Genomic DNA, 19,856 nt, shown 5'->3' with positions numbered 1-19,856 from the left:
TTTTTCGGATTACCAGCAACAGTTACCCTCTCCAAGTCTTCACACTCTGCCTCATCGGCTAGGACATCCAAGCATAGTACTGGGGGCTTTAATTGCAATAATTCACTATCAGCTGTAGCCGAGGTCTTTGCCTCTGGCCGATGCTGTATAGCCGCTACTAGGCATTGCCGAGCAACCGCCTAGCTTCCTACTATTTCCAACACTTGGCCTCCGGACAGATACTTCACCTTCTGACGCAAAGTAGATGAGTCCGCTTTAAGAGTATGTAGCCAAGGCCTGCCAATAATAGCTGTGTACAGAGAGAAAACGTCTACGACAATAAAGTCCACCTCCACCATATCCGTACCTGCCTGTACAGGCAGCCTGATCAATCCTTTGGGAGCGACCATCCTTCCTTCAAAACTTACTAGAGGGGAATTGTAGGTTGTTAAATCCTCTGGCTTCAAACCTAGCCCTTATGCAAGTCTGGATACATTATATCCACAGCGCTACCCTGATCTACCATCACCCTTCTGACATCGTACCCGCCAATTCTTGGCGTTACCACCAAAGCATCATCATGGGGCTGTATGGTTCCAACCATATCCTCATCCGAAAAGCCCAGAATCAGGGGGACACCTGCCCTGGCCCTCTTCGATACTTGGGCATGCTCCTCGGCCGAAGGTCGGATCACTGACAGTACCCTAAAAGGGCAAGATCCAGTCCTCCCCGGGGCCGCAAAGGTAACGTTAATCATACCTAGTGGAAGTCTTGAAGAAGCGTCCCCACGCATCTCTGAGCCTGCTTGGCTTGCCCTACCACAGGAGTGATGCAGGAGTTGCTTTAATTTCCCTTCTCGGACCAACTGTTCCAAGTGGTCCCATAAATTCCTGCAATTTCCCGTCGTGTGCCCATGATCTTGATGATAATGGAAATATAAGTTCGGGTTGCGTTTCCTAGGCTCTCCTGCCATCTTGTTCGGCCATTTGAAAAATGGTTCATTCTTTATCTTCTCCAAAACCTGCTGCACTGGCTCTTGAAATATTGCATTAACCACCTGGGTGTCCGCAAAACCTGACTGCCCGACAAAATCCCTCCAGGGTCAGTTACTGTTATAACGGTCCGACCTGAAATCCTTCCTCTCCTGAGGGATTACCTTGGCCTTCCCTTTTCCTTGAAGTTGATCCTCCTTTACCCTTCTGTACTTATCTATCCTGTCCATCAACTAGTGTACACTGGTAACAGGTTTACCCGTCAGGGATTTCCTTAAATTGTGGTCGACTGGGAGGCCAGCTTTGAAAGTGGTTATGGCCACATCGTCGTTCTTTCCTTCTATTTCGTTAAACATTTCCCAGTACCTATCCGAATAAGCCTTGAGAGTTTCGCCCTCTCGCATAGACATAGTCAGCAAAGATCCCAAAGGCCGAGGAACCTTACTGCATGTATTAAAGCGAGCACCAAAAGCCCGGGTCAGTTTTTTGAAAGATTCAATAGAATTGGCCCCCAAGCCGTTGAACCATCTCATCGCCACCGGACCCAAACTTGATGGAAAAACCTTGCACATCAAAGCCTCGTCCCTGGAGTAGATAAGCATTTTCTGGCTAAAATAGCTTACATGTTTTTCGGATTACCAGCAACAGTTACCCTCTCCAAGTCTTCACACTCTGCCTCATCGGCTAGGACATCCAAGCATAGTACTGGGGGCTTTAATTGCAATAATTCACTATCAGCTGTAGCCGAGGTCTTTGCCTCTGGCCGATGCTGTATAGCCGCTACTAGGCATTGCCGAGCAACCGCCTAGCTTCCTACTATTTCCAACACTTGGCCTCCGGACAGATACTTCACCTTCTGACGCAAAGTAGATGAGTCCGCTTTAAGAGTATGTAGCCAAGGCCTGCCAATAATAGCTGTGTACAGAGAGAAAACGTCTACGACAATAAAGTCCACCTCCACCATATCCGTACCTGCCTGTACAGGCAGCCTGATCAATCCTTTGGGAGCGACCATCCTTCCTTCAAAACTTACTAGAGGGGAATTGTAGGTTGTTAAATCCTCTGGCTTCAAACCTAGCCCTTATGCAAGTCTGGATACATTATATCCACAGCGCTACCCTGATCTACCATCACCCTTCTGACATCGTACCCGCCAATTCTTGGCGTTACCACCAAAGCATCATCATGGGGCTGTATGGTTCCAACCATATCCTCATCCGAAAAGCCCAGAATCAGGGGGACACCTGCCCTGGCCCTCTTCGATACTTGGGCATGCTCCTCGGCCGAAGGTCGGATCACTGACAGTACCCTAAAAGGGCAAGATCCAGTCCTCCCCGGGGCCGCAAAGGTAACGTTAATCGTACCTAGTGGAAGTCTTGAAGAAGCGTCCCCACGCATCTCTGAGCCTGCTTGGCTTGCCCTACCACAGGAGTGATGCAGGAGTTGCTTTAATTTCCCTTCTCGGACCAACTGTTCCAAGTGGTCCCATAAATTCCTGCAATTTCCCGTCGTGTGCCCATGATCCTGATGATAATGGAAATATAAGTTCGGGTTGCGTTTCCTAGGCTCTCCTGCCATCTTGTTCGGCCATTTGAAAAATGGTTCATTCTTTATCTTCTCCAAAACCTGCTGCACTGGCTCTTGAAATATTGCATTAACCACCTGGGTGTCCGCAAAACCTGACTGCCCGACAAAATCCCTCCAGGGTCAGTTACTGTTATAACGGTCCGACCTGAAATCCTTCCTCTCCTGAGGGATTACCTTGGCCTTCCCTTTTCCTTGAAGTTGATCCTCCTTTACCCTTCTGTACTTATCTATCCTGTCCATCAACTAGTGTACACTGGTAACAGGTTTACCCGTCAGGGATTTCCTTAAATCGTGGTCGACTGGGAGGCCAGCTTTGAAAGTGGTTATGGCCACATCGTCGTTCTTTCCTTCTATTTCATTAAACATTTCCCAGTACCTATCCGAATAAGCCTTGAGAGTTTCGCCCTCTCGCATAGACATAGTCAGCAAAGATCCCAAAGGCTGAGGAACCTTGCTGCATGTATTAAAGCGAGCACCAAAAGCCCGGGTCAGTTTTTTGAAAGATTCAATAGAATTGGCCCCCAAGACGTTGAACCATCTCATCACCACCGAACCCAAACTTGATGGAAAAACCTTGCACATCAAAGCCTCGTCCCTGGAGTAGATAGCTATTTTCTGGCTAAAATAGCTTATATGTTCTACCGGATCCGACCGACCATCATACAGGGAGAACGTAGGCTGATGGAATCGCCGAGGAAGAACCGCATTGTCTATATTCTTCGTAAAGGGTGATTTAGAAATTTGGCTCAAGGCTTTGTTTATGGCACTGTTACCCAATCCCCTACTAGGTGGACTTTTACACCTACGTCAATGGCCACGCTCCTCCTCATAGGAGAAAGTCTCGCTTGGCGGAGTTCTCGATCTCCGCCTATAACTAGCTCCATCCGACTCCTCGAATGATGGTTCGGAGCAAGGTGGAGAGTGGTCCCGCCGGGCCTGGCGCAACTCTCTCTTCAAATCTGCAATCTCACGTTGTAGATTCCCATCACGCTCTGCATGGGAGACATGACTCTTCCCACGAGAATGACTTCTAGTGGTATGAGTTGTGCGTACACTCCCCTCATGGCCTTCCCTCTGTTTAGGACTCCTACGGGGATCACCATGTTGGGAGCCCTTTGACTCTGCTTGGTGCGGGTTGGCATCCTCCTAATGTGGTCCCGCCGCGTAATGATGTGGACTTACTTCCTCCATCATAAACATTGCATCGGAAGTCTTTCAGGTTAATACAAGTTCTTCCCACAGACGGCGCCAATTGTAAGGACTCAATTTGTGACGGCCCCAAAGTGATATTGGGTTCGCACATAAAAAGGCCCAAACAATATAATTTGTAGAGCGTGGGTGTTCAAGAAATCTCCAAAAGTAAAAAGATTCAACTTCACGTTTATAAATGGATCAGAGCTGATACAACAATCGGTTTTTCTTTGAAATAGATACAGTTCTTTTCTTTCTTAAGTTTTCTTCCTGTGTCTTTTTTTTTACTCTCTGTGTTCTGATCCCTCTTCTGCATGTTCTTCTTTCATATTATATACCACCCTTTGTATTCCATCCTCACCACACACGTGTAGGTTGGGTTCGGGGGATCTCTTTCTGTCCTATCTAACACCTTCTGGAACCTCCTTCCAGCAGTTGTAAGGCTGCTTCATCACTGTTCAGGCATCACTTCCACATTAATGCGGCCAGAGAGTTGGTTGAGAGACAATTAATGCGGAGGCAGCTGTTACCATAGATATTTTTTTGCCTCCGTTCTCTCTCACCTTTAGTCCCTTATCCCACCTTGAGTGGTGACGTAGCTCTGAGGCATGTTCGTAGCCAGATGGTGTCCTGATCGTCCCCGGACTCATGTTGCTGAGAATGGTTTTGTCCACGGACGAATACTAAACTTTCCTTTCGTGATACTCACTCTTTTCCTCGTTTGGTTGCCCCTCCAATCTGATATGGGCCTCCTCGGGCAGGTTTACCTCCTCGGATGGGCCACAGACCCAATTAACTCGACCTTAATAACTTCAGTGACTGACCAGTCCCCACATATAATATTATTCTATTACATAGCATGATTTGGATAATTTGATATTTATTGTATTTTAGTATTTATTCTATTACATAGCATGATTTTTTATAGTGCTTAATTTAGATGTTAAACTATAAGACTTTGGTCATTAATATATATGCACATGTATACATCTTTTTATATTTGCTTATATGTATGTTACCCTTTTGGACATATATGGACATATATGAAACACATGTTGGTATTTAATTTAAAATGACATAAGTAGCTTAATTGAATACTATCATGTGTTATTTTCAATTAAAACACTTTAGCTAATCAAATAATTCCATGTGCCCTTTGAAGAATAAGACTTAAAATTCCATCCATTTAAATTATTACATGTGTCACCAATGAGAACCAATCATGTGTCTTCAAATCTCTTTAAGAATCTTATAAATAGAGAATCTCCTCAGTCCTATGGAGGACATTTAGACACATTTACAAATCTTGAATCTCTACCAGAATCAAGCTTTAAAACCTTCAAAGAACTTCAACCTGTGAATATGTAAAACATTCGAAGAGAAATCATTCAAATCATCCTTCTAGACAGGAAGGGACCTAGGGGGGGGCCCAAAGGGGCCCCCCCCCCCCCCCCCTTAAGAATTTGTGCTTGTGGTGTTCGTGTTTTTATTAATGAGTGATGGTGATTGTGAATTGAACATATGAATCTATGATTGTTTTTGTGCCCTCTGTCTCAAAGAGTTTTTTTTTTTTTTGGTGTTTAGGTTTGTGAGTAAAGTTATATTATATAGATAAGAGAGACATAGAGAGAGAGCGAGAGAGTAGAGTCTACAGAGATTAGAGAATATATTAGTGTTTGACTGTTTATTGCTTGGTAGTTAGGCAATAATAGGGAGAAGTGACAGAAAGAGGAACAGTGATTCAACTTTCAAGGGATAAAAATGGTAAAGTTAGGAAAAGTGTTTGTGGGTAGTGCGTAATAAATTCATAGTATTGGTAGTATGACTGGGTGAGTGACAGAAATATAGAGACTATGCGTGCCAGTACCTTGGTTAATGGGCTAACTATCTTGTTGGGCTCACAATTTACTTGTTGTAGTGGGTATATGGATATCCTATTGTACGGCACCGAGATCCCAGGCCCATACAGGCCATGGGCCCAGGCCCATACCGGCCTTGGGCACAAGCCCAGCAGAAAGGTCCAGTTACCCTGCGCCCTTCTTGAAACTTCCTTAATGTACAAATAAGTTTTGGGTATTGAATTCCAAGAGGTGATCGGTTAAACGTTACCGGGCAAGTATATGAGCCGTGCCCGGGAAAATGTGATATGCACGAGAAACTGAGTTGCCGAACATAATCGGTCAAGATGTAACTAAGTTCCAAGACCATAAATGCTGCACCGCCCTCTCACCTAAACATCCACTTTAACCAAATAATATTGGACCTTCAGTAGCACTAACAGTGACTGTAATCATAATCTCCCCACTAACCTTAGCTATAAATAGAAGAAAGTTGGGAGAAGAAGGGGTTCAGAAAAATTGAGAGAAAACAGTCAAGTGAGAGAGTATCAACTGAGTGTTGCTTTGAGTCTCTCTACCGAGAACGACCCATAGTAGAAAATCCTCAAGCCCATTACAAATAAATTGTGAGCCCAAGTGATTTAAGGCCCAGAAGTCTTATACTTGGTTCCTACAATTGGCGCCCACTGTGGGGCTCTCCTACGAAGCTGTGGTTCGACTGAGACTCAAACGAGGGGAATGTCTGAGGAGCGTTCAGGAGAGCATGCACCGAGCGACTCCATAGGATCTTCTCGGGGATCAACGTGGAGGGAGAGAAGGCAGAAACGGCGGGAAGACAGGGAGCACCCAAGAGGGGAGGAAAGGTCCGGATTGGGAGAAGGGTCGGCCCAGACACACCGGACGGTTTCAGGCGTCTCGACGCATCGGCAGTATGATGATAGAGACCGAGAGCTGGAGCGGTTGCGCAGACTGGTAATGGATTTAGAGCTGGAAGCAAGGGGTCGGCGACATGAAAGGAATCGCAACCCCCAGCAAAGGAGAAATCAGGGCGAGGGCTCCAGCCGATTTGGTACGCAACGATCCCGAGACCGATCACGTTCCCAAGAGTCACACCGGCAACCACGGGAACCACGTCATCGGCGGAACCGCTCACGGTCGCATGGTTACGATGACCAAGAATCAGAATCGTCGGAGGAACGACTGCACCACAATGCCGCCATAGACGTCATGAGCCGAGCCGAGCCTTGCGGATGGCGGCCCGGTCTCCATTCTCCGATGAAATTGAACGGGCCCCAATGCTGAGCAGATTCACGCGACCGCCATTCAATTCGTATGAGGGGAGGACAGACCCCGTGGAGCATGTTAGCCATTACATCCACATGATGTCTTTGCATGCACACAACGATGCATTGATGTGTAAAGTATTCCCCTCTAGTCTCGGCTCTACTGCACTGAGATGGTTCAATGGGTTGCGGAAAGGTTCTATACACAGCTTCGCCGAGCTGATTCAAGAGTTCGGCAGCAGGTTCGTGACCTGCAGCCGAGTGCAACAGCTGGTTGACGCACTACTTTCCATGAAAATGAGGGTCGGGGAAACCCTTCGGAGTTATGCCAGCCGATACTGGGAACTCTACAACGAGATTGGTGGAGGAAACGAGAAAATTGCAGCAAGCACCTTTAGGATGGGGCTCCCCAAAGATTCTAAATTACGGGAGTCGCTGACGAGAAGACCCCCCGAGGATATGAGGCAATTGATGAGACGCATAGAGGAGTACAAACGCTTGGAGGATGACCGGCTGCAGAGCAGGGGGAAGCTCCTTTAGTGGGGAGATCTCGGCAAAGCATTTTACGGACAAAACCGAAAAGAGACTTCAGAATGCAGGAACCAGAGGTGCAAATTGAAGGGGTTAATGTGGCGTTTAAAGAGCCCGTGCACAAAATCTTGGAACGGATCAAGAACGAGCCATTCTTTAGGTGGCCAAACAAAATGGGGGGCGACCCATCTCGGAGGAACCAAAACCTATACTGCACCTATCACAGAGACAATGGGCACACCACCGAGCAGTGTCGGCTATTAAAAGATCATCTCGGACAGCTAGTGAAGGCAGGGTACCTGAAAGAGTTTGTAGCAGATTCCATTGACCGAGAAGCCGGGCAGGGCGCCCAACAGAAAAGGAACCCCCTTCCACCACCCCTGGGGTAATCGAAGTCATCCATGCCGCACCAAGAAGAACAGCAGCGGCAAAAAGGGTATTGACAGTGGCCTGCGCGGGGGAAGAATCATCCAAGAAGAAAAAGAAAGTTGGACGGCTAGCCATCTCGTTCGGAGAAGACGATTTGGAAGGAACGGTCCAACCTCACGACGATGCTTTGGTGGTGACAGCCCGGATAGGCGAATTCCTGGTGAAGAGGGTGATGATTGATCAAGGGAGCGGGGCTGACGTCATGTATCCGGACCTCTTTGAAGGGCTCGGGTTAAAGACCCAGGATTTGGCGAAGTATGACATGCCGTTGGTCTCGTTTGACGGGAGAGTTGTAATTCCCGAGGGGCAAATCTCTCTCCCAGTGGACATGGAAGGTAAGGGAGTTATAGTTACATTCATAGTAGTCCGATCATTCACACCGTACACCGCAATCCTTGGGAGGCCGTGGATTCACGCCATGGAGGCTGTTCCGTCCACCCTCCACGTGAAAGTAAAATTTCCTACTGAGTATGGAGTTACCGAGGTAAGGGGGAACCAACAAGTGGCGAGGCAGTGCCTTGTCGCCGCAGTCAGATGGGAAAAGGAACAGCTCGGTCAAGCCGAGCATGCCGAGAAAGAGACTTCATAGCAATTACAGAAACCCCAAGGGGAAACTGGGGCGGACGTTGCCGAGGAGGTGTTGAAGGTAAGAATTCTTCCAGATGCTGACAGATATTTCCAGATAGGTACAAGCATGAATGACCGGGAAAGGGTAGAGATGTTGTTGTTCCTTTTGCAGAACGTAGATGTTTTCGCATGGAACCCGTATGAAGTGCCCGGTGTAGATCCCGATTTCATTGTCCACAAACTCAACGTGGACCTATTATTCCCCCCGAAGAAGCAGAAACCGAGAAGAGCGTCAAAAGAACACGTCGATGCAGTAAACCTGGAGGTCCAGCGGCTGAAGGAGGCCGGAGTCATCAAGGAGATATTCTTCCCGAAATGGTTGGCAAACACTGTCGTAGTGAAGAAGAAGAACGGCAAATGGAGAGTTTGTGTGGACTTCATAGACTTGAACAAGGCATGTCCCAAGGACCCATTCCCAATGCCCAAGATTGATCAGCTAGTAGATGCAACATATGGGCACCCGAGGATGAGCTTCCTAGATGCCTTCCAAGGCTACCACCAGATTGCCTTGGCGCCCGAGGACCGAGAAAAGACAGCATTTATTTCCCCGAATGCAAACTATCACTACGAGGTCATGTCGTTTGGATTGAAGAACGCCGGAGCCACGTATCAGCGAATGATGACGAGAATGTTCCGAGAAAAAATTGGATGCACGGTTGAAGTTTATATTGACGACATGGTGGTAAAAAGCAGAATTGAGTCACAGCACACCGAAGACCTCCGGGGAGTATTCGAGATACTACGGCGGCACAAATTACGCCTGAATGCCGAGAAGTGCACTTTCGGAGTGGGGGCTGGTAAGTTCCTGGGATATCTAATCTCTACTCGGGGAATAGAAGCTAATCCCGACCAAATAGAGGCCGTGAACCGCCTCAAACCACCAAGCAATCCTAAAGAGGTGCAAGTGCTCACTGGAATGTTGGCCGCCCTGAACCGATTTATCTCCAAGTTTGCCGATCGTTGCCGACCGTTTTATCAGCTTCTGAAAAAGTGGAAGGGGTTTCGATGGGATGAGAGATGTGATGAGGCTTTTCGAGAGCTAAAGGAATACTTGGCAAAGGCGCCGAGGTTGACGGCCCCGGAGCCCAGGGAGGATTTGTTTATGTACCTCGCAGTCACCGAACATGCCGTAAGTGCTGTGTTGCTAAGGGACCAGGGAGTACAAATGCCAGTGTATTACGTAAGCAAAACCTTAGTAGATGCCGAGACAAGGTACCTGCCCCTTGAGAAGTTAGTTTTAGCCCTGGTGCACGCCACGAGGAAGTTGCCACATTACTTCCAGGCACACACGGTGTTCGTCCTCACCGAGTATCCATTGCAGTCACTGTTAAAGAGATCTGACTTCACAGGACGGATTGCCAAATGGGAGACTCGGTTGGGATCGTTTGACATAAGATACCGACCTAGAAGCTCGGTGAAGGGACAGGTTCTCGCTGATTTCATCGCAGAATTCACACCCAAGAACGAAGGCAAGGTAATCTGTAGTGCAGAAATTCGCCCGTGGAGGGTATTTGTGGATGGCGCATCGAATACTGTGGGGGCCGGGGCTGGTATTGTCGTGATCACCCCTGAGGGTATACGACTGGAGCACTCCTTCAGATTGGGATTTAAAGCCTTAAACAATGAAGCCAAGTATGAGGCCCTACTGGCCGGGTTGAGGGCCGTATTGCATCTGGGCGCAAAGGATGTAGAGATTTACTCGGACTCTTAGCTGGTTGTTTATCAGATCACTGGGGACTTCGAGGCTCGGGACCCTCGAATGAAAGCTTATCTAAGTACGGCAAAGCAGATTATCAGTCAGTTTGGAACGGTAAAGATATCCCAGGTAGCCCGGTCACAAAACAAGCATGCCGACTCCCTTGCCACGTTAGCCTCATCGGCCATCGAGGACACGCCGCAGCTTGTCACGATAGAACTCATAAGGGAGCCAAGCATCTATGTGAAGAGTGTTCCCGACCAAGCCGGAGTAGAGGTTGCGCAGGTAGCAGTGGCTGGTCCATGTTGGATGAACCCGATCATAGACTTCCTTACCGAAGATAAAGTTTCAGAGGATGAAGCCGAGGCCAACAAGATTCGCCGGACGGCTCCCCGATACTGGCTGTCTTCGGACCGAAAATTGTACCGAAGGTCTTTCGCAGGCCCTTACCTCTTGTGCCTACATCCCGAAAAAGTCAAAGAGCTTCTGACCGAGCTGCATGAGGGAGTGTGTGGCGGACATGTTGGGGGACGGTCTTTAGCACACAAAGCGATGACCCAGGGGTTTTGGTGGCCACAGATGCAGAAGGATGCTACTGAATACGTTCGGAGCTGCGAACAGTGTCAAAAGCACGCCCCAATGATCCATCAGCCTGCAGGACGTCTAAATCCTGTCAGCAGCTCGTGGCCGTTCGCACAGTGGGGGCTTGACATCCTCGGGCCATTCCCCCGAGCAACGGGGAACCGCCGTTTTATGTTGGTGGCTGTAGATTACTTCACAAAGTGGGTTGAAGCTGAAGCCTTGGCTAATATCCGGGATACTGACGTGAAAAGGTTTGTATGGAAAAACATAGTTACAAGGTTTGGGGTGCCAAATTCGCTAGTAACAAACAATGGGCTACAATTCGACAGCAACGCTTTTCGGACCTTCTGCAGCGAGCTCGGCATTAGGAACAAGTATTCAACCCCGGCTTACCCACAAAACAACGGCCAAACTGAAGCAGTAAACAAGACTATTTTGAACGGGCTCAAGAGAAGATTGGATGGGGCGAAAGGAAGGTGGGCAGAAGAGCTACCCAGTGTATTGTGGGCTTACCGCACGACCCCCAGGAGATCCACGGGGGAAACCCCGTTTTCTCTGACATACGGAGCAGAGGCAGTGATACCAACCGAGGTGAGCTTATGCAGTGCACGGGTCGCCGGGTTTGACCCCATCCAGAACGCCGACCTGATGATGGAGCATTTGGATTGGTTAGAAGAATGCAGGGAGGCTGCGACCATACGGCTCGCCGAGTATCAGCAGAAGCTGGCCCAAAGATACAACCGAAATGTAAAGGGGAGGGAATTCAGTGCCGGGGAACTAGTGTTAAGGAAGGTTGTGGGGAACATGCGAGACATGGCTGCAGGGAAGCTTGCTCAAACCTGGGAGGGGCCATACAGAGTCACAGCCATCGCGGGTGTAGGGGCCTACTACTTGGAAGACCTTGACGAGAGGCCGCTCCCCCGACCATGGAACGCTAACAACTTGAAGAAATTCTACGCATGATCATCCGTGTAAGCCAGAACTTGTATTTCATTGAGATTAAGAGCATGGTGAACTTTTTTGTATATGCTGTTTTTGACTCCATAACCGCACACCAAGAGAATTGCAAATAAATCTCTAAGGACAGAAACCTGACTCTCGGCTCGATCAAAATCGCCGAGCAGGTGGAAACCTTACAAATAAATCTCTAAGGACAGAAACCTGACCCTTGGCTCGATCAAAATCGCCGAGCAGGTGGAAACCTTACAAGTAAATGCCCTAAGGACGAAAACCCGATTCTCGGTTAAACTAAAATCACTGAACAGGTTTAAATCTTATAATTAAATGCTCTAAGGACGAAAACCTGATTCTCGGTTAAACTAAAATCACCGAACAGGTTTAAATCTTATAATTAAATGCTCTAAGGACGAAAACATGATTCTCGGTTAAACTAAAATCACCAAGCATGATGAAAACCTAACCTTTTACAAATACTAAGTCCATTAGCACTCTCGAATTCCCCAAAGCACCGCACAATAGGTTTTGGGGGTATCATTCCATTAAGCGGCCAGAGCGCTGGCATGATTCAAGCAAAACATACAAATAGATATAAATTCATTCAATAGATTGAAACGGAAAAAGAAAACGGTCTACCAATTAAACAAATAAAGGCAATTGTTCAGTCACCACATCCCGGTGATGTAGGCAAATAAAACCAACAAATTAAAAATAACATAATAAATAAAAGTAAAATCAGCTGGGAGGTTGGGTCGGCGGGGTCACTTCCTGCTGGACGAACAGGGGGAAAGGCGGGTCTTCACCGAGAAGCTCCTGCACAGTCGGGATGCTGGTGGCTTCCATTTCCTCGGGCTCGGCGTGAGCATCAATTTGTTCAACCAGCTCCCTCATACTGGCCGTCTCCTCCTCGTCAATAGCAACCGGGGCTTCCTGGGCGGCAGGTAGAGGGCTCGGATATGGAATTTGGCCGGGGTCTCTCAGATGCGAATCTTTGAGAGCTCCCATTGCTTGGAGAGCGGCAAACCACCCGGCCTCAAAACCCATATTCCGAGCCCGAGCCACCACCGACTCTGTAGAATTTTCGGCATCAGTGAAACCTACGTCGTACCACTTTTGCTCCGCGGCCGCCAAGGCTGCCCTGAGGTCGGCTATCTCCTCGGTGTTGGCAGTGTTAAGGCTGATGGCTGCAGCTAACTTGACCTCCGTCTCATTCTGTTTTTCCAGGAGGTCCGCACACCTTTTTTCGGCCAATGCCCGGTTCTTCTCCGCGGCAGCAGCCTTTTTCTCGGCCGACTTAGCAGCTTTCAGTTTTTCCTTCGCCGTTTTAACTGCCGACTCCCGCGCTCCCTTTTCGCGCTCGACCTCCTCGGCGAGATCCCGTGTCCGGCTGGCTACTATATGAGCCAGTTGGGCAGCCTAGCAAGCACAAAAATTAATAAAGAAGCAGAAATGAAGGTATGGGAAGAAAACAAGTAAACAAAGTAAATACCACAATGGCGTGCCACTCTAACCGGCGCCCCACAGACTCCTCGGATCCCTCCTCAAAGGCATGTACGTCATCGGGAAGAAGAAGTCCTTCAGCCAAAGTTTGGGCAATACGGCCGCCCTCACCCTTCTCCCACATCCGAACACAGGCGGTTGAGGGCAATGGCTTGTCGTCCAACAGGAACTTTGGGTTCCACGCTGGAGCCACTTGGGAGGAGGACGCGACCCCCGTGCCAGCTTCGGTTGGCGGCTCACTGATAACGATTCCTCCTGTTGGTCGGGGAGGAGTCTGAACAGCGGCAACTCCCGGGCCCGTGGAAGGTTGATCGGTAACTTTCTGTTTCTTACGGGCCCGTCCGGCCTGCGAAGAGGGTGGAGGCTGAGGCACTGGACCCCGACCCTGAGAAGGTGGGAGCACCGGGCACGAACCGATCTATGGTCATGACCTTTCTTGATACCATCCTTCCACTAGGTTGGATAGCTTCAGCTAGCAAGGCAGCCGCTTCTATCACTTGTTGTTGAGGCTCGGCGGTTGGATTCTCGGGAATGGGCTGCTCTTGGACTTGGTCTTCTTGCTGTATGGCTTTGTGAGCTATCTCTCTGAGGCGCCGAGATACCCGTTCCACGGACTCGTCTCGCAAAGGAGCTAGCTCGTCCGCGCAAGTGAACCGCCGACCAAATTCCCTTGCCTCCCCGGTGGTAAGTTTCAGCGGCAAAAAGTTTACGTACCAGACGTCTATATATGATAGCAGGGGGCTGTCAACTAATAGTGCCTGCTTGAAGGGCTGCCAGGTAGAATAAACCGGCTCCACTCTGAGGATCAAGTGCGAGGCCCGGAGTTATCCGTCCCAATGCACGTATATCTCGAAACGGAGGATGAAGTTTAAATCCTTGGCGTGGACGGCTCTGAGGTCCTGAACAAACACTTTGCCGTCTGCAAAAGAGCAAGTGACGCATTAGTCTCTAACAAGAAAAATTTACTTCAATAAGAAGAAAAGAAGAAGTGGAGGAAAGCAATTATATCAAGGGGATGGTACGAACCCACTTCACGCCGTGAAAGGGGGCAAGGGACGTCCCCGGAAAACCAGTTGCCGCGCACCCTAACGAACTCCCCGGCGGAGTTCCTGTTCGAATCAGGTAGGCATGATATCAGCCGTACCCGAGTATCTCTTGTCTTTAGGTAATAGTTGGGGGGTTTGTTCCCACAGAGGCTATACATTTGGTTAATGTCATGGTGGTCTAACTGTAAGTTAAAGGTGTGGTTCAACTTACTGACACAGCTAACTACCCGGTAAAAGTTGTGGGGAAGCTGGTCAGGACACAGCCCGTAGTAAGTGAGTGTGTTTATCAAGAGGGGATCCACGGGAAACCTGACCCCACCTTCTAAAATTGACATCAAAGGAAAAAAGGCTGTACCCCACCCTTGGTGGAGTTCAATATCACTCTCATGGCAGTAAGCCACATCCACGTCATCGGGAACATTAAATTTACTCCTAAAGGTAGCCAAAGCAGCCGAGGATTCTAGAAGGTAAGAGTAACCCATCTACAACGCCTAAAACTACAAAAGGAAACTTAAAGAAATAAAGCTGAAGGAACAGGAAGGGGAAGAAAGACTTACTTTGGGTTCTAAGGAGGAAAAGAACACTGGGTAAGCGAGTAAGCGCACAGAAATGTGGTCGGCAGAGAGTAAGCACAAAAAATCAGAGGCGAAGGAAAAATGAAATGATGTTTAGAGGGGGACTATTTATAGAGCCAAAAAGAAATGGGGGAAGAAGAAACGCTTAATCAAGCAATAAATGGGCACGATTTACGAGCGGCCCAGCGAATGCCAAACGTAACCTATTCGTGCGCCGCTTCGGTTCACGAACCGTCAGGCAATAATGGCGACTGCACCTGGCGCCGCAAAACGGTGCGTCTTTTGAGATGAATATTAATGAGAAGTCATAGTCATGAATCCCAGGCTATAAGATTCCCGAGGTCAAAAGGCCCAGACAGCTCCTTGATTCTTCTCGGCAACCGAGTATGAATCAAGGGGGGCTATTGTACGGCACCGAGATCCCAGGCCCATACCGGCCTTGGGCACAGGCCCAACAGAAAGGTCCAGTTACCCTGCGCCCTTCTTGAAACTTCCTTAATGTACAAATAAGTTTTGGGTATTGAATTCCAAGAGGTGATCGGTTAAACGTTACCGGGCAAGTATATGAGCCGTGCCCGAAAAAATGTGATATGCACGGGAAACTGAGTTGCCGAACATAATCGGTCAAGATGGAACCAAGTTCCAAGACCATAAATGCTGCACCGCCCTCTCACCTAAACATCCACTTTAACCAAATAATATTGGACCTTCAGTAGCACTAACGGTGACTGTAATCATAATCTCCCCACTCCCCAAGGCATTACCGAGATACCTCGGAGTGAACCCCGAGAACTAACCAGTCCATGACCCAATTTGCCGAGCACCATGGATTGGGCCCACAGGGAAATTATTATCTGACCTATAGCCCATGGGCCTACCAATAATGGGTCGATAACCGTACAGAGACAAAGACAAAAGAGAAAGACAAATAATAAATTGTCACACAAATTTAAGAAAATAAAATTGTCACCTTGTGTCTATTGTTAACTCATAATGCTGTAACTAGTAATTTGAAATTAGATAACTTTATAAATTGAAAACTAGTGAAAAATACTAAATTTATAATTAAATGCATCATGCATGTTACCTAGATTGTAGTATTTGTCTTTACTTAGTAACAACAATGAGTCCATTTGTGAGATAATATATATATATATATATATATATAAAATTCTTATTTTATTTGTAGATCATAAGAAAATCAACTAAAATGTTTGATTTTTTCAAAAGAAAAGATTCAAATTAGTTAATATAGTATTGCCAACAACTAATGTTGCTATTCCAATTCCAAAAAATGTCGATGTTCCAATTCTATAAAATGTTCATTCCCAAATTCTAGAAAATATCGATGTTCCAATTCCAAAAAATGTTGACATCCCAATTCCAGAAAATTACCATATACTTTAAACAAAATTTCAAAAAGCTAATTTTGATTCTTTGGATTATGATCCCAGAATGCATAAACAAATATGGGAATATCATATTAATCAACATGATGACATTCGACGGGCTTACATTAAAGTTGGGGTAAAAATTGTTATTTTCAAAGTCATATAGGGAAAGATCCTAACTTGGCTCATAGAATAGCAGAGAAAATGTGTAAGGATTGGATAAATCAATTGTAGCATTTACAAAAGGTGATTGATCATTTCACCACAGAACAAATTGCAAATAATTGGTCGCAACTAAAGGACTCAATTTATGTTGCCCAACATCTTGCCATTCTAGGTTTTTTGGGAGGACCATGTGAACGCATGCAGAAGCATGCAAATGCTTGGTCGTGGAGATGCATGCACATCCCTTGCCTAGAAAATGCAGCAGATAGCACACAAAAACAACATCTAAACCAAACCTTTTCTAACCTAGCATGCTTTTGACTAATAAAGCAATAAACCTAAGCCACAAAACAAGATATTAAAGTAAAAACATAAAAGAAGGGAAAAGAAACGGTAAGAGATATACCTCAAACAAAGAGCTCTTTGAGCTTTGATTTTGACTGTTCCCCTTAGTCAATCCATCAAGACAAAAACCAGAAGGTTAGTAAGCTTTTACTATAGGGTTTAGACCGAAATTGGTTCCAACCAAGAAAACTTTAACTAAAGGATATTTTAGAATAAACACTCTCTTTGATTACTACTTTTTAGTGAATTTAGTGTGTTCTGGGAAAGGGTCATGAGGCCTTTTTATAGTGATCAGAGGGGGTGAAAGTTTCTTTCTAACCGATATGAGACTAGCTTTGCATGCTTTTTATCATTAAAACTTTTCTTACAGGGCATTCTACAACACTATATATGCGTGCATGCCTAAGGGTGCACATGCATGGTCGGTGCATGCATAGGGTTCCTATAGGTTTTTCTTTTAAGAAAACATCCTCAAAGTTAAAGATTTTCTATAGTTAGGCTCTAGACTAGTAATGGACCCTTCTAGTGATATCGTCATTAGGGAACGGGGGCTTGAGTTGTAAAGGGTACAAAATGAGGTATTTACACACATGAAGAGTAAAGAATTTCTAACAAGCTCATAATCATAGATTCATTAAAATTACCTTTCAAGATCTTTCAACCCATTTTCCAATGAAAGTAAAGACAACTTGTGTTTGAATCAACATAATACTTGAATTAAAGACTTTACCAAGTAAATCGAATCAGAGGATTGTACCTACAAATTCATCAATACAAAATTAATTTATGAAACTATTTCAATTGCTTGATTCCCAAACATGAGATTTCGTGTCTACAATGATATCTTGTTCATTTTAAATCCCATTTAGGTTCGTGAACTATAAAATTGAAGAGAATTAAATTATTTGCGACATGGACTATAAATTATCCCAATCATATGGTTAGACCCTTTTTGGTCAAATATGGGTGGATTATGGTCAAAATTTTTGAAAAATGCTTGAAAATATTAATTTTGACATAAAAATGTTAGTAATTGAGTGAAATTTTGACTTAGTGTGATTGCTAGTGAACAAAGTCAAAGATTGGTCAACATAGGCATTTCGGTCATTTAGGTGGAGTTTGGATACAAGTTGCGTTTCCTGCGTTTGGTTTCTTGCGTTTTTTTTTTTTTTTTTTTCACGCGTTTCTCCCAACAAGCGGCTACTGTTCATGCACTGTACATGAACAGTAGCCGCAACTTTTGACCAGTCTTTCGTGAACAGAGCATTTGTGCACTGTTCACGGACTCACAAATTTTATTTTTTATTAACTTTTTCATTAAAAATGGGTCCCACGGTACTATTCACATATTTAAAAATTATTTTGCTACAGTGTTTTCAGTTTTCAGTTTTCAATTTCAGCAAAATAAGTTTTATCTAAACAGACCCTTAGAAGTTAAATGTGAAAAACATGGATAATTTGAGGTTTGATCGGGATAAATTCCAACAATTTTAAATATTCTTCAGACCTCATGATTAAAATGGTAGTTTTTTTTTGTAATTTTGTGAAAAATATGAGATTTTAGCATGCAAAACGAAACAGGTAAAACTCAGTATCAAGTTAAATTTATCTGTACATTGGTGTGAATGGAGAAATAACTCTGTGTGAAATCCATTAAGATGGTCATAAATTTCCAAACGTTGTTTACAAAAACAGTAAATACATAACCAGTTCTTAACAGAGATGGCGGGTTAGAAATATGTGAGTATGCATGGTACGGTACCCGAATATTATAGAGTGACCCTATAAGAAATTTCTCCAATTATCATACTAAAATTTGACTTTTATTATGATTAATGATATACATGTGTTGTACGTACACAATGATCAAGATCCACTCTAGCAGTAAGAGATAGAGTAATTGCTTTTATTCTTAGAAAGTAAACACCCACTTTCCAACATCATAAACAAGAAAGAAAGAAAGACGTTTAATTTACAACTGATGAAATAGCTTATTCTCTAGTGGGAGTTGGAAGTAGTTTATAATTCCCCCGAATTTCAACCAATCCTGCAAATGACAAAGAAACAAAAGAATGGAATTAGTCAGTACGAAATTAAACAGGAAGTTTGTACTGATGAAAAAGAAACGAAAACACCAAAGAAAGAAAGAAGGTATTATTTAATTAAGATGAAAGAGGTGGGAGTAAGCACTTGGAACAATCGACGTTTGGCGAAACAGTGAATGGCAAACTGATTCCACAGTCGCTAGGAAGAGTCTGGGCTGCTTGGGCATTTGGATTTATCTTTTGGGCTGCTGTCTTGATGCACTCACAAGCAGCCTTCTTATCAGCAGAGGTTGACGCCGCAGATGCAAGACCTGAGACTCCAGAACAACATGCAGCTGGTGGCTTCCCAGTGCCCTTCTCTAGGTAGCTCACACATGGTCTCAGATACTTAACTACGTCGCTACATGCAATCGTGGCCTCTGAACCTGGGGCTAGTAATAACATCAGAAGCAGCACAACTGCGGCCGTGGGTTGATTAGTAGCAACTTTGGGGTGTTTCATAGTTAGAGAGATTTAGGAGAGAGAAACTATAGAGCTTGCTCTTGATGTTTTATGTTCTAACAATTTCACCTTTATAAGAAATTCAGAAGAAGCTCAAGATTGCAAGAAAGGTGTGAAAATCAAAAGGAAAGAAATTAATTGTCACTTTGATTATTATTGAGACAATATTGAGTGCAAGAAAGAGAGGGAATAAATAAGTCATTTTGATTTCATTTTATTTCTTCTTTCATTAGGTTTAGTGGCCAAAGTTAGGTAGGATTGACAAATGAAGTAGGAACCAAATCAGAGACCAAACAAAGAGTGTCATACAAAGTAAATACAGCTGTATAGCTGGCTATCCAGCTAATAGATTTGGATGATAGGATTATTTTCCTTAAAACATATGCTGTTGGTCCCATGAATTGATATCTCAACCATGCACGTTATTATTGAATATATTAACTGGTGGAGTAAAGCAAGCGTATAACTGTGCAACTACTGCTGCAATATATTAACTGGCTGGTTAGCCTTTGTTCAGCAGCTTAAGCCATATTGGCAATTACAAAGTTGTACTCTCTCATCCTCTCATAACAAAATACTGTTCACACACCAAAATA

The 19,856-nt window shown here is 45.4% G+C and overlaps 1 protein-coding gene across 1 annotated transcript; it reads right to left on the bottom strand.

Annotated features, from left to right (window-relative positions):
• Positions 1-18,515: 18,515 nt before the first annotated feature.
• LOC115987224 (non-specific lipid-transfer protein 8) lies at positions 18,516-19,427 on the bottom strand. Its single transcript, XM_031110732.1, has 2 exons — positions 18,905-19,427; positions 18,516-18,761 (listed from the first exon to the last, which is right to left on the bottom strand). The coding sequence occupies exons 1-2, from the start codon at positions 19,258-19,260 to the stop codon at positions 18,752-18,754; spliced, it is 366 nt and encodes a 121-aa protein (XP_030966592.1). The 5' UTR covers positions 19,261-19,427; the 3' UTR covers positions 18,516-18,751.
• Positions 19,428-19,856: the final 429 nt, after the last annotated feature.

Source organism: Quercus lobata, chromosome 4, assembly GCF_001633185.2.
Source record: "Quercus lobata isolate SW786 chromosome 4, ValleyOak3.0 Primary Assembly, whole genome shotgun sequence".
NCBI classification, from domain to species: domain Eukaryota; kingdom Viridiplantae; phylum Streptophyta; class Magnoliopsida; order Fagales; family Fagaceae; genus Quercus; species Quercus lobata.
The sequence above is the reverse complement of the archived record's forward strand: the minus strand, read 5'-3'. Positions and strand labels throughout refer to the sequence as shown.

What these genes read in the sequence shown, in the direction of transcription:
- LOC115987224 (XM_031110732.1), bottom strand. Translation starts at nt 19,260, where the DNA reads ATGAAACACCCCAAAGTTGCTACTAATCAACCCACGGCCGCAGTTGTG.